The sequence below is a fragment of the Hypomesus transpacificus genome, chromosome 8 (assembly GCF_021917145.1).
Source record: "Hypomesus transpacificus isolate Combined female chromosome 8, fHypTra1, whole genome shotgun sequence".
Lineage (NCBI taxonomy): Eukaryota > Metazoa > Chordata > Actinopteri > Osmeriformes > Osmeridae > Hypomesus > Hypomesus transpacificus.
The window spans coordinates 13,537,297-13,552,857 of NC_061067.1; the positions used below are offsets into that span (position 1 = coordinate 13,537,297).

At 42.0% G+C, this 15,561-nt stretch overlaps 1 protein-coding gene across 5 annotated transcripts in view; it reads left to right on the plus strand.

The window, feature by feature from the left end:
- dlec1 (DLEC1 cilia and flagella associated protein) overlaps window positions 1–15,561 on the plus strand; it is a 136,344-nt gene that overhangs the window by 89,414 nt on the left and 31,369 nt on the right. For all 5 annotated transcript variants that reach the window (XM_047023451.1, XM_047023449.1, XM_047023450.1 and 2 more), the window contains 11 exons: window positions 3,317–3,453; window positions 4,656–4,748; window positions 4,861–4,951; window positions 5,048–5,210; window positions 5,362–5,554; window positions 5,712–5,788; window positions 5,916–6,078; window positions 6,281–6,374; window positions 6,532–6,662; window positions 6,790–6,948; window positions 13,292–13,422. In XM_047023451.1, coding sequence (XP_046879407.1) covers window positions 3,317–3,453; window positions 4,656–4,748; window positions 4,861–4,951; window positions 5,048–5,210; window positions 5,362–5,554; window positions 5,712–5,788; window positions 5,916–6,078; window positions 6,281–6,374; window positions 6,532–6,662; window positions 6,790–6,948; window positions 13,292–13,422 — 1,432 coding nt within the window. The remainder of the gene's footprint in view (window positions 1–3,316; window positions 3,454–4,655; window positions 4,749–4,860; window positions 4,952–5,047; window positions 5,211–5,361; window positions 5,555–5,711; window positions 5,789–5,915; window positions 6,079–6,280; window positions 6,375–6,531; window positions 6,663–6,789; window positions 6,949–13,291; window positions 13,423–15,561) is intronic.

Genomic DNA, 15,561 nt, shown 5'->3' on the forward strand with positions numbered 1-15,561 from the left:
ACAGAGGTAGGTCGATCCAAAGTAGGCACTCACTTTTAGTGCACATGCACTGAGGAGAGGAAACTTCTCTCGGCTGACAAGTCCCCAAAAGTCACTGTCCCTTGACCTGGCTTTCAGCTCAATGTCATTTTGCAAATCAAGCATCTCCATGTCCACTCCACTTGGCAAAGCAAATGCTTTCTCGAATTGGTCTGCAACCTCCTCTGTATTAATAGGCAGGAATGGGTTTGAAAGAAATGCAGCAATATCCTTCATGATTTCTAACTCACCAAAACGTCGACTGAACTCCGCTGCCAGTTTGTCCAGGTGCACACAGTACTGCTCAGGGTGAAAGTCAGAAGAGTCTTTGATGGACTGTGACATTTTTTCCAGGTTTGTAAAGTGTGTCAGCGTCCCTTTCCTCAGATTCGTGGTCCAGACACAGAGTTTGGCCTTGAACGCATTCACTGCGCTGATCATGTGGAGGAGGTGCCGGTCTTTTCCCTGGAGTTCGTGGTTGAGCGAGTTCAGTTTTCCGGTTAGGTCCGTCAGAAACCCCAGGTCCAGTAGCCACGCATCCGTTGAAAGTTCCTCGTGCTCCTCGTTCCTTTTCGACAGAAACGTCTTAATCTCAGGCAGCAAGTCAACAAATCGCTGCAGCACTTTTCCGCGACTCAACCACCTGACATCAGCATGCAGAAGCAGGTCTCCATACGCCGAATCGAGCTCATCCAATAACGCCTTGAATAAGCGATGCTGAAGCGCTTTTGCTCGAATCGAGTTTACCACTTTGACCACCAGTGACATGACATGAGAAAAGTCCACAACTTTCCCAGCCAAGGCTTGCTGATGAATCACACAGTGATACTTCATGAAGTCGGGGAAATCCGGATCATTACGGCACAGTGCTATAAAACCAGCGTGCACACCGCACATTGCCGGTGCCCCATCGGTAGTGATTGCCACCAGTTTCTGAATGGGGATGTTCTTTTCACGGACATAGCTTTTAAAAACGTTGTAAATATCCTCACCTCTCGTTCTCTCTTTTAATTGGAGAAGAGTGAGGAAGTCCTCCTTTGTTGTAAAGTCCTGGAAAGCCATTCTGACAAATACAACAAGCTGAGCCGTGTCCATTACATCCAGCGATTTATCAAACTGCAGTGAAAAATATTCACAGAGTGACAAGTCCTCCAACACCTGTTGACCAACGTTATCCGACAGTAACTCGATCCTTCGTGTCACTGTTGTAGGACCAAGAGGCACAGCACGGAATGCAGCTTTTATGTCCTCTTTGTTTTTGAAGGTGCTGCAAACAGTCTCTGCGGTGACGGTCAATAGTTCCTTAAACAAATCCCCATCTGTAAAAGGTCTCTTGTGTTTGGCCAAAATGTGGCTAATACGAAATGACGCCTCAGTTGCAGCCTTACTTTGAGACGTAGGTTGTGAGAAAAGCGACTGTTGAGCCTTCAACTCCACTTTCAGCTCCTGAACTTTTTTGGCGCGGATTGCGCTCTTTGGTGGATAGCAGTCTTTGAATTTCGGATGGTTAGTGTTGTGGTGCCGCTCCAAATTCCCTCGCTTAGACAGTGCCTGTGGCTGGTGGCACAACATACACACACTCTTGTCTTTTACCAAGGTAAAGATGAATTCCTCCTCCCATTCATGATGGAAACTGTAGTTTTTCGCCCTCTTTCGTGGTGCCTCTGCCATGCTTGCTAACACTATGTGGACAACACGGCCGGGTAAATAAACAAACCAACGGCAACCACGCCCACAGGTATCCTGGGATAGCAGGTCTCTCAAAGGTCGTCTTCGGGAAAAAACGCCCATTTATTCTGTCGGTGAATTGCTTTGCAACACGCACAGGCCAATATGCAAATCCAGGTACAAGAGAACGCGCGTTCAGTTTAAGAATCCTCCGCGTTCATGAATTAGTCGGAGATCAGTATTTCTGAAATTATTTTGGAGATCGACAGGGAAAGTCTCCGAGATCGACACGTCGATCGCGATCGACAGGTTGGCGACCTCTGTCCTAGGGCTATGTAGCCCTTACCCCTTACTTTCGGAGGGATTTAGCAAGATGAAGATGACGCGAAAATAATAAAATGGACGGGAAAAAGATGCCAGGAGGAACTGAAAAAGCCAGGTAAAAAAAGAAAGATCTGTCACTTCATAAATCTAGGTTCCTGCAAGGTTGGGAAAAATATGTTTTTCTCAAAAGCCCCGAATCTTTAAGGTAAACATTTTGGTTGTAGTTTCCGGAAATATAACAATATGAGTCCAACGTAATGTTCATATTACATAAAGCAAAAAAAAACTATTTTGAACTGAAATTAATGCCCCCCCAAATTATTGCGCGCCATGCGCGCTTCCATTACTGTGAAGTTCTGATTTTAAATAACATCAACAGCACCTAGGTCCTAGGTGCGGGTTAAGCCCCGAATGTTCAACATATGGCTCGGCCCCTGGTGGGGGTGGGCTGGTTGGGGCCATTAAACTCCTTGGTCTTGTTTTTGTTTTGTTAAAGCCATTCACATATAGGGATTCCCATGTACCGTTTACCCATGCCACCCTGCCAAGACCTCTTGCCCCCCCTTTGCCACCCCATGTAAAATGTTCTAGATCCGCCACTGATTGGTGCCAATCTGTGGAGTGCAATTAATTCACGTTTCTTTGCAATAAAAACATGCCATATTAAAAAGATCCTGTTAATCAGCTGCATTGTTGCAATACTACATCTAGTATGGGCCACAAGCATTGGCATCAGCTGGCTGCGGACACCACATTAGAAATACATGAAAAAGCTGCAGGAAGTAAGCTACACCACCCCTCTAAATGTACTTCTACTTTGTGTCACAGCGATCATCTCACATCGCATTTGCTATAAATACGTACTTCAGGCTGCGGCCGACAGTAGACTATGGCCGATAATTTGTTAGTGAAAATATTGATATTGATTTGGGGACAGTGACATGACATGGCCGGTTAAGTAGCTAGTCTTTTTGTCAAACATAGTATCAAATTATATTTACTAATTGTCAATCGTATACAATGGTATTTCCTTCTAATCTTGCTAGCATAACGTTAGCTTTTTGGCTAATAGTGTAGCCCAAAAAAAAGTCGGTGTTGGTTCTGAGCTGAGCGGACTAGAAATATCAGAGTCCATGGTATAAGCGGGATAATACCCTTCGAGGTGTACAATATCATACAATAATGTACTCCGCGAACGCCTCCTCAATTATTGTATGATATTGTACACCTCGTCGGCCATTTTCCTTACATAAATGTACTTTCTCATGCATATTGATAAATCCTGCTGATTTGTGTGTGTGACTAGTGCCCAGTGTTCTGGAATGTGGCTATTGTCTGGTGGGAGGTGTGAAGTTTGCTGAGTTTCTGTGCTGCAACGAGGGGCTCAGTGCTGGGACCTTCTGCATAATGCCCAAGAGCCAATGGCCAACCTCTAACCTCCGGGTAAATGTTTTGCCATAATTTGTTCTTACCGTTGTATAATAATGTATCAAATCTACTTAGTTATGGCATACTGTACATTAGGGATGTCACGAGAACCGATACTTACGGTACCTTCCGATGCTAAAATAACAAAACACCGACGATGCCCATTTTTTTTAAGCACTGTAAGTACCGTGAGCGCCGATGCCAGATGTTAGCATCGGTGCTGCGCCTTCAGGAGTGTTCCAGTCGACGTTTACATAAAGAAAAACAAGATAACAACTGCTGCTTTAGCGATCGCCCCGCTTCGACTTGTTGACAAGAAAGGCAAAAAAAGTATGAAAAAAAGTTTGCGTTTGAGGCGGATGACCGTGGCGTTATAATTAATCCGCAGAAGCCATTATGCAAAAAATGCTACCGCAGTCTTCAGACCAAGGGGGAATACTTCCAATTTAGCTAAACACCTGAAAGATCGTCATCTGGATTTGTTTAAAGAATTCAAGGCAAGTTCTGATTCAGTTCCAGAAGAGGCGCAGCACCGATGCTAACATCTGGCATCATACAAAATAAATCAATGTTCGTTGAAGTCGCGGCAAAATTCTGAATACATCCAAAGAATTCTCTTTTTCTGTTAGTTTAATCTGTCATACTAAAATACACGTTACATGATGTTTGAGATGGTGGGCACGTGTGTTACAATGGCTTATGTAGGCTACATAGTTTAGGTTAGCTGTAATTTTAACGTTAGCCCATAGCTTAGAAGGTAAACTCATGTCATGTTCATCTTGTTAGCTGAATGGCTTAATTGCACTTTATTATGTTGTGCTAGATGCTCTATTGCACATGTTTTGTATGTCTTTGTAGGACATTTTGCTATTTTTCAAATATTTTAAAGAAGTTCATGGTTCAAGTAGCCTACATGGAATCTTAGACAATCCTCTTTTTTTTTAACATGGTATCGAAATTGGCATCGAGAATCGTGTTATTTTAATGGTATTGGCACCGACTACTGAATTTTTGGTATCGTGACACCCCTACTGTACATTCAAAAGTATGCTTTCACTCTGTATTATACCGTATACAGTAAGACCAAATTATACTGTACAAATGTAATTAAGGGCACAACAGGAGCTATACATATGTTGTCAATGTAGGCATTACATATTGAATTATACAGTATACTGTAGAATTTCTTTGTGTTTCTTACACTTTTCTTCATCCAGTCGGTAGTAAAAAACAGCTTTGCTGAGCAGCCCCCCTTTGGAGTGACCCCCTCTCTCTTTGAACTGCAGCCTGGTCAAACTGCAGTGGTGGAGGTGACGCTGGACTGTTTATAATGGTGGTGACCACCACTTAGACACGGTTGTTGTATTTTTGTCTGCCGAGACTCGTGTCTGATCACTCAAATACTAGTTTGTCATGTCACAGGTGGTTTTCTTTCCCACCACTGCGGAGAGCTGCTCCCAAGTGTTCACCATTGTGTGTGACAACTGTCAGGTCAAAGACATCACCATCGAAGGTGAACTGCATCTTTGAACTCTTGTTGTGTGCATTGTCAATCATTATTGTATGCCATGTGTCAGTGCTGGTTATTGACTCTTTGTGTGTGTCCCAGGTGAGGGTCAGCTGGTTCTCCTAGAGCTGGTGTCTGACCTGGGTGAGGAGGATTGTCCTGCTCAAGGGGAGCTGTGTGATCTCACTGCTGAGCACCATGTTCGCTTCGGTCCCGCCAACCCTCACTCTGTCCAGCAGAAGAAGCTTGTCATTAAGAACAACACGTAAACAAGATGCACTTTAGTAGAGTTCTGTATGAAAAGGATGCTTGTCTTTTATTTACTGGTATGCTAATTCAAATACAGAGTAAGGTTTGAATAAAGCTTTGTTCTCTTGTTTGGCTCTCTCCCCTCCCTCTCGGTCTCTGTCTTCTAGTTGTCTAGAGCTGCCGTTTTACTGGCAGATAATGAAGCCTAATCTGCAGTCTTTGCTTCCTGGGGAGAACCCTGACACCTCCAACATCCACTACCACCTGGCCACAGATCTGGGGTTTTATGTCAGCCCCACCACAGGTATTCTGGCCCCTCTCCAAGAGCATGAGTTCCTGCTAAGCTACAACCCTCAAGAGGTAGACAACTCCAAAGGACTGAAAATATAAATACAGATCCATACGAATATTGACTCTAAAGTCAAATCTGATGTACTTTCCTTGTTAATTATAAAACAAGCAGCGATTTTATCTTCATGTGGGAGGTTTCTCTGTCATGACTCTGTACTTTTCCCAGTTGAAGGACTACAATAGTGTGTGCCACCTGGTCTTGAAAGACATCCCAGATCCGTCCAAGGAGCCCAGTAATGATTGGTAAATACCAAAACACAGGACTCTCTTTAATGCAAAACTAATATAATCATTTTTAGCTGTAGAAACATTGTGCCAGCGTTTGCTTGTCTTATATACACATGTATTTTGAGGAAATCTTGTTTTATAGGGCCCCACGCACTCTAAATACAACAGCTGAAATGAAAGATGTCATTGTGATGGAGATAGAGGTCAAGGGGACAACAGAACCATTTAAAATCTTTTTGGAGCCATATTCAATTCACATCCCAGGAGAGCTCTTCATTGGTACTACCATCAACAGAAAGTTTAAGGTAGCCAAACGCTGTCTGTACCAAAGTCCATTTTGGGGTTGATTTGCATGCACGTGTGTGTGCTAGATTTAGTCATTAAGAGAAAAATTGCCTTTAGAAAATGAGAAATGTATCTTTATAAAAAAAGAAATGACATTGAGGACATCACAATTTTACTTGGTTGTCTAATATATTTTATCCTGCTATTACTTTTTTGTGTTAGATGTGGAACAACAGCAAATCCTTGATCAGCTTTAAATGGGAGAGGAAGATTGATTACCACATTATGGAAGTAATACCTCCTAATGGAGAATTGGGTATGATAAGGCATAATATCAGGAACAATTGTGACTCTTTCCATCACATAATATTATTAGGTTGTAATACTTTTTTATTTGGTCATGGGGTGAAATTTTTTACGTCTTAATAGGTTTTACCATCTCATCTCTTGTAATGTCTCTTTTTGTGGTCCAGAGGCGAATGAGTGTTTTGACCTGGAACTGGTTCTTACTGGAGGGAGAGCAGGTAAAGTTGCGACCAGCTTGCAGTGTCAAATTAAGAATCACAACAAGCCTGTCACTCTCAACATAACAGCCACTTTCAAGGTAACAAATTAGATATTCTCCAAAACATCCACTATAGCACATGCTGTTAAAGACTGTAATACACTGGCCTTTTTTTTGTTTATATGTCAAGCAACTGTGGTGTTACTGTTGTGTTGATTTACACCAGGGCCCTCATCTGTCTCTGAGTGTTCCCAGTGTGGATCTGGGCCTGTTGAGTCTGGGGGATCAGGCCCAGTCCAAGGTGACCATACTCAACCCCAGCCAGCTGGAGGCCTGCTGGACCCTGAGAGAACTGGCCAACAACCTTTCAGACAAAGATACACAGGTACCTTCAATTCTTATGTTTTCTGTGATTTAAAGCGTGCGTACAGTACTGCGTACTATGTTCCGCACATTTGCCTTTATAAATCAAAATTTTACCTTACAGAGATTTAAAACCATCATAATGCAGTTTTTATAAAGAGTGGCAAATTATTCCAGAGTTGTGGAGCAGCCAATGAGAAGGCTGTGTCCTTGGAACAGTCAACCATAAACTACTGGTTGATCAATGTTTGTTTAGCACTAGAGCTAACTTTAGCTATTTAGATAAAGCTAACAGCTACAGGATCGTCTTTAGCTAACGAGTCAATGTGGGAGTGAGAGATGCTTTGCAAGGGTGCAAAACACAACGGAGATCTTTTTATTATCTTCTAAACATGTACGCTAAATTACAAAACTGGGGCAGGCTGCCACTATGGATTTAATGAGAAAAATTAGGGCAAGGTCAATTCAGAGGTTTCCTTACTTTGGTTGATAAGGTCTTTTGTGCAACAGTTTAAGAGATTCCTTATGACCAAGATAAGGAGAAAACCTTTAATAGTTAAAGGAACATGTTACCTAAAACCTTTATGAGAAGACTTAAGGGTGTTTTGTGCCACCGATTTTATATAAAGAAAACCATAACTCTGATTTTCAGTAAAATATTAACTTAAAGGGGTCATTAACTGATTTTATAGGGTATTTCACACTTTTCCTTAAGGTCTTCAAATAGGGTATGTAACATTGGTTGGGCTGAAAATGGCCCGGGTAGTGTTCTATGCGCCCTAAAGTACCCTGTGAAATAGCCCTGGAATAAAATGAGAGGTTTTCTCCCTTTTATGGTATGCTCATGAATATATAGATAAGCTGCGCGCTGATTGGTTGGTTTACAATGAATGAAGTGACGGAGCAAAGACGCAACACGGCCAACAGCACTCAGTGAAACATCAAAGCTGGAGACTTGAAATAAAAAGTACAAATAACACTGTTTTCAACAAATTGACTCAGCGTCGGAAATACACGAGGGCAAAGGGCAAAACTGCCCCTAAGAAATATGATTTTGCCCCTGATATCACTAGGCGAGGGGCAAAAAATGCCCCCATAATTTCCTCTCATAATAAGGATAGTTAAGGATAATTAACTTGTCAAAAACATCGTAGCCTATATAACCCGGTCCAGTTGCCGTATAATGGTTTTGAAATTCGCCTTAACTGATGTTGCGTGTGCTTAACACCGAACGTTAAAAAAAAATATATACAAAAAAAAATCTTCTTAATCAGACCTGTGACTGCGAGTGTGAGGAGAAATGAGGATAAGCAAACACAGTCTCCGTCACCATCTCAAGTTCCAAAGATGAAATTCACTCACTTCAAAAAAATTGAAGCTAGATTGGCTTGGGGTAGAGGGACACAACGACGAGAAATAGACAAATAAAAATGCAAAACATGTCTAACTTGTGGACAACGATTTGCCAAAGTCGTTGTCCATCCAGCACAGATGAATTTTCTGCTTCATCAAGGGGAGCAAAAACATTAAGAAATCGTGGCCTTTCGTCACCTGGCAACCAAGCAACACGTCAGCGCCTACGGTGATAACTAGTAATAATTATTTTGTAATTATTTAGTTTGCTTTAGCTAGTTAGCCACAAAGGCTTTCTTGCAAGTTAGCTAACTTAGCAAACGTTTGACAGAGTGCAACCAGTGATGGATTTTCCCCCTATCCTCATAAGTTAGGCCTACTGCTATCTTGTGGTTGACAACCAATCTAATTGAATACGATTGTCTGATTTATGTTTTCAGTTTTTTGTAAAAAATCTAAGAAAACACTTTGAATCTGTAGACTACTGCTTAATAGTCTTATTATTGCCATTTGATGACAATTGCTCATATACTGTAAGCCTAAATAACTATATTTATAATCTTGAACAAAATGTAAATGTTATTTCATTTTAAGTTTAAAAAAAAAAAAAAGTTTGCCCTTTTTTTATGTCCCTGGATTTCAGTTAGTGGGGGCAAAACTTGCCCCCTAAAAAATATGCTAATTTCCTACCCTGGATTGACTAGATATCATTTGAAATGATAACGTTAGTTGTTTCCACATCTGTTGTCGAAGCAAACTGGATCGACTTAGGTGGGTAACGTTACAGCTTGACAACCAAACTATCGTGATTCAACTCAGCTTCAGTTAGCTATCTTGCTAATTAATAAAAAATAACCTGACAAAGACCTGGACAAACATGTATCGTGAATTGTACATGACAACACAGGTTATTTATTTGAATGAAACACAGTCAGGAACATGAAATAACGTTAGGCCCATTGCCAATAAACTAAATCATCACACATTCTACCTATGCTAGATGCCTGTTAGCGACAAAATCATTCTACAGAACCTCTTTTCAGCAACAGCTTCATAGCAAATCCTGCTTTACATTGTCCCAGGTTTTCAAAACTGTCCCCGGTGAAATGGTTTGAGCAAACGTGTAATTAAGGGTCGAACAGCACAGGGATCTTCTCATAGACAAACATCACAGCCCGTCGAGTGTTTGGTTCCATGGGAAGACTCTGAAAAGTGTCAGCATTCCCTGTACAGCATGGAACACTGCATTTACGACCGTAGTCCATTTTCAATATCCTTGAAAAACGATTTTCTTTGTAATTCTGTGGAAGTACACAGAGCAGCGCGCAGCAAATTTTTGGGCGTGACAAAGGTACAAACCAGAGCCAAAAAAGGTGGAGCCACATTTGTGACGTCACAAATGAAACCGCTCGTTTTACAGTAGCAGTTTCAAAATGTGAGATTTAGATAGGAAAGAGGTGTCAATGGACTTTGAAATTCACTGTATGTCCATTTTACCCACCGAACTGACGTTATTTAACTATGACAAGGTAAACTCGGATTTGCAGTCCCCTTTAAGGTGTCTTGTGCAACCAGCCCCAGGATATTTTTGGTATAACCATCCTTCTTTTTATGCCAAACCCACCTTTGGAGTCAAAAAAGCCTACGCGTACGCACAAAAAACTTGCATACGCTGGTTTTCACACACACTTTGTGATGTATAAAGATTTACTTGACGTGAGAATGTGCGGGCCGTCACGGAAAGTTTTGAGCAGACGTGAGAATGTGCGGACCGTCCACAAAGTCTTGTCTGGCGCTGTAACATGGCGAATTCTAACTGAAAAGTGCGAAACTCACCAAACATTACAAAATAAAGTTACCACTACTACGTTTATGACGAATATGACTATTCAAAAAACATAAAAATAAAAGTTTGATCATTAATGTAGATGATCACATCAAAATGCCAAAACCCAAAAAAGGAAATGCTATATAGCCTTCTGTTTAATCCGCTAGCACTTAATAACTTATGTTAAACTTGAGGGTGTCAAACAAACGACAAAATCACTGTTACGATGCGCCACCACTCATTTCTTAATTTAAAGTTTTACATCGGACCATTTCTTCTTAATTTCTGCCATGGTCCGGTTCTCCGAACCCACAGCATTTATGGCCCTATAATAATAATAATTATTTGATTTGTAATGCACTTTACATTGAGCTAAATCTTAAAGTGGCAATTGACTGGGTTTTTTGGGTATTTCACACTGTTCCTTAAGGTCTCCGAATAGGGTATGTAACATTGGTTGGGTTGAAAATGGCCCGGGTGCTGTTCTATGCCCTCTGACAGATCCTCTGAAATGTTCCCGGGAAAAAACACTAGCTTTTCTCCTTTTATGGTATGCTCATTAATATTTAGATAAGATGCGCGCTGATTGGTTGGTTATCAACGAGTGAAGCTGGGAGCAAAAACGCAACACGGCCAACAGCAGCACTCCTTGAAATAAAAACGGGCAAATAAATCTATTGTGTCTACACAACACTGTTTTCAACAGATTGACTATATATCATTTGAAATGATAACATTACTTGTTTCCACTTCTGTTGTTGAAGCAAACTGGATTGACTTAGGTGGGTAGAAGGTTAGGCTACAGCTTAGCAACCAAACCATATCGTGATTCTACTCGGCTTCAGTTAGCTAGCTAGGCTAGCTCTACATATGTTGCTGTAAAATAACATGACAAAGATCTGGACAAACATGCATCGTGAATTGTAGATTTTCATTACACAGGTTATTTATTTGAATGAAACACAGTCAGGAACATGAATCAACGTTAGCCCCATTGCCAATAAACTAGGCTAAATTATCACACATTCTACCTATGCTCTTGCGTTAACTAGCAAGCTAAACTTGTTTACATCATGCCTACAGTCTAGGTGTTACTAGTAACAGTTACTAGCAATGCTAACGTATCCTGTATCTAGAACCTGCCTTTCTCCAGTTCTTTCAAATAGATTATCTAGACAGGCGTTAGCAATAAGCCAGACTGCAGTTCGTTTTCTGGCTATTTTTCGGAAGCTTCCCTTCTAATGCCGACTACAGCTAGTCTAGCTAGAGTCATTTGATGTGTGTAGAAACGTATTTAGCATTCTACCTGGTATGCTATATACAGGAAACGTTAGCATTGCTAATAACTGTTAGCACAACATCATACTGTCCTCATAGCTTGCGGTTGCAATGAGCATACGGTTGGAACAGCACCTCTTTCCAGGTTCAGCTTCCTAGCATATCCTGCTTGAAATTGTCCAAGGTTGTCAAAACTGTCTTGGGTGAAATGTTCAGAGCAAATGAATGATTGAGTGTCGAACTTCGCCGGGATCTTCTCATAGACAACAGTAGCCATGCCTGTTGAATGTTTGGCTCCTTGGGAAGACTGTGAGTGTTAGCCTTCCCTGTACAGCCTGGAACACAGCATTTACGATCGTGGTCCATTTTCAATATCCTTGTTATAATTCAAAACGTTCTTCTTTGTAATTCCTTATAAGTAGCCTACACAGAGCAGCGCGCAGCTAAACTAGTATGAGATAGACGCTACCTCAGGCTGGTCTGGATGTAAATTCTGGGGCGTGACAAAGAAACAGACCAGAGCCAATAAGAGGGCGATCACCGGTCCTACGTAGGACCGGTGGCTTTGTTGAAAAGCTAGCGTTTTACAGCAAAAAAAATTCTTTTTGAGATTTGAATAGGAAAGAGGTGTCAATGGACTTTGATATTCACGGTATGTTCAGTTTACCCTCCGAACTGTCGTTTTTCAACAATGACAAGGTAAAATCGGTTTTGCAGTCAATTGCCCCTTTAAAGTGCTACAGGTTAAAAACAAGAAAGGGCGCAAGTAGTGCCAGTTTTCCAGTCCGCCGACTTTCTTTTGTCGCTAATACCTGATGACAGGCCGCCAAACAGGACACATTTTCTCGCCTCCACCTCTGTTGTCAGAACCTCGATCTCACAGTCTGTGATTTTTTTCTTTTGTGCGTGTTTAGCCATTTTACCGTGTTTCTTCAAATAAACGCTGCAGCGTTTATAAAAAAACATTCATTTTTGGTGCAGCGTTTATTAGAGGGCGACGTTAATTCGAAGTTAGTTTATCTGCTTATTCATTTATGGGAGGAGACAAGGCGGGGTCAGTGGCTCGTTCACGTGGGGTCTTACGTTGAATGTGATTTATAAAGCAAAGGTGCGCAGGACCTGGCGTACGACTGGTTTTATACATGTAAATATTTCTGTGCGTAGGTACTTTTCAAGTTTTGGCCGTACGCCATCTTCTGGTATGAAAGCTGCGCAATCCTTTATACATGAGGCCCCTGGTGTTTGCTAGACACTACTGAACTTTGACCTGAACAGTGTTCTATGGTCAGATTAAACATAATCGTGGATCTTGGCAACAAACTAAATGTCCGAAATGGGTTTCCGCTGGAGGGTGGCTGGCTTCTCCCTTAGAGATAGGGTGAAGAGATCAGTCATCCCTGAGGAGCTCAGAGTAGAGCCGCTGCTCCTTTGCATCAAATTGAGGTGGTTTGGGCACCTGGTAAGGATGCCCCCTGGGCGCCTCCCTAGGGAGGTGTTCCGGGCACGTCCAGCTGGACCCAGGAGTAGGTGGAGAGATTATATCTACACACTGGCAAAAAGTTATGTTTAGTAACTTTAGTCTACTGCCATAGCAATCACAGTCACTTGATCTAAACCCTATGAAAACCTGTGGGCTGAGCTGAAGCATTTATTCTTAAACGAGCAAACCCTGCTGCACCATTGAATGCCAAGAAAACTGACATGGTTTATGCATGCAGTTTCTTTGTTTGCTAATGGCCACAGTGTAGCCATATCACAGGTACGCAGATTTCTTTATACATTTGAAACTGGGATTTGTGTAGAAACTGGGATTTGTGTAGAAACTGCCGTACACATGTTTGGAGGTCATTTAAGGCATACATGCCGTTATATATTTGACCCTTGTACTGTGTGTGTGTGTGTGTAGATCACAGTGGAGCCATACAGGGGTGTGCTGCCTCCCCTAGCATCCCACAGTGTTCATGTGCTCTTCAGACCAAAGGCCTGTCAACACTTTGAGACAATACTGGAACTGGCTGTGGAACATGGTACTGGATGGTAAGGTGAATTTTTTTGTTTTATTATTGATCACGCTGTAATAAAACTACAAAATGAAACCAACATAGAACCAATAACCGGAGCAGTGTGCGGTATTGTGCCACAATGTGGTGTGTGGGCGAACATGGCGCATCCTATTATATTTCATGAAATATGAGTAAATATGAGTACATTTACATTTAGTCATTTAGCAGACGCTCTTATCCAGAGCGACTAAAGGCCGATTTATACTTCTCCATTTTTACGGAGACGGACACAGGGAATGCCCCTCGGAGAGCTCTACGTGCACCTCCTGATTTTCCTGACTATCCGTCCGTCATTTTACGGATACCCCTTGGCTGTGATTAGTCCTTATTACAGTTTTTTTTGTCCAATGGGAGCTCGTTAAATTTGAGTTTCATTGTGCGGTCCATCTGGAGCTCTGCACATTCCTCTCTCTCCCTCAAAATGAGCTTTTCTGTTGAGGATTCCTGATTGAATGGGACTCGAATCCAGTAAGTGTTTTATGTCAGACGGGGGGGTCAAAATAATAAATTCCTTCGTTAATAATTGGTTACACAACTTTATTATATTAAATATTATTCCAAAATGATACACACCATCACAAAATCAACAGCAACAAGCAAGTCATTTCTGCATATGCAGGTAGCAACGCTAGTGCTAAATGACTATTTAACTGGTCGGCTCCATGACGCCAGTTAAGTTGCTAGCTCCTGAGACTTCTCACCAAAAGAACGAGGGGGAACCTTCGATTAAGACATGTTCGTAGGTACCAAGCAAAAAGTTGCCTCAACTTTCCTAGACATTTAACTACGGCACTAATGCTGAAGGCTCGCTGACATAGCTGTCGGTCTTACTAAAACCCCGTAGGTATGCATCGTTGCTAACGTGTGCTGACGTTGTGACTGTGCGTATGTGAGAAAGACGCGTGAGTGACAGAGAGATGGAGGGAGAGCAGGGAAAGGAAATGCAGCTGAACAAATACGCTACGTGTTTTAACCTAAATAGTGTTAAAACATAAAAAATTGCCATCAAAAACATTTTTTTTTTTTTTTTACAAAACGCAATATGAGGCGGCCAGTGTTGATTCTGTGGTACACCGCCACAAATTAGTCTGTGAGGGAAACACTGGTGTTCATTCGAAAACTCCAAATCCTCTTTTGCAACTCATAAAGAAGGGACAGGACTTTCCCCCGTGACAGCCAACGTACCTCTATGTGGAGGAGTAGGCTTTGGTGGTCAGCTCCCATCTCAGCGCACAGTTGGGGGAATAGCCGTGACTTTAGTGGCCTTGATTTTATGTAATTCACCACCTGCACAGACTGATCCAGCACCTCAGCCAACTCCGGGGGCATGGTTTTGGCATCTAATGCCTCTGGATGTGAAATACAGTGGTTTGTCTCAATATTTAGGTTTTGTGCTTTAACCTTGGCAATAAAAACCTCTCACTCTCCCCGTCATGCATGCCGCACCATCTGTACAAAGACTGACACACATTTCCCAGGTCAGACTTTTCTCTTTTAAATAGTCATTAGTTACCCTGAATATCTCTTCCCCTGTTGTGTGGCTTTCCATTTCTTTACAGAAGAAAAAAAGCAATCTGATTGAATTATCATCAACATCTAGGGTTGCCAACCGTCCCGATTTGTCCGGGACATCCCGATTTATGGGTGATTTTGATTTGTCCCGTCCGGGACAGCTCCAGTCCCGTTTTCCAATCATAGCCTCGCCGGCCAATAATATGCTACTGTAAACGCACCAAAAATCATGTAAACGTTGCGATGGGACACGCTAGTTGCACAGCAGAGGGCGCCGAGTCTGGGTGGGGGGCATCTATCCGATTTGTGCTACCCAGGAATTACCCAGGAGCTCTGTTGACATAGACTTAGCTAACGTTAGCTACAGCTTGATGAATTGAGTCATTCAACACAGGAGGAGAGAACGCAACATTAGCCAGCTAGCTAAAGCTCCGGTGGAAAATTGCAAATGAACGTATGCAGCTCTTGGTGCCGCTTACTCACAACAGTGACACTGACAGATTGAAAGCTAATTTGAGACAATATAAAGAACCAGGCTAAGAAACGTAAACGTAATTATCTCCACTAGACAATGTTTTACCAATTGGAAAGTGTCCCGCAT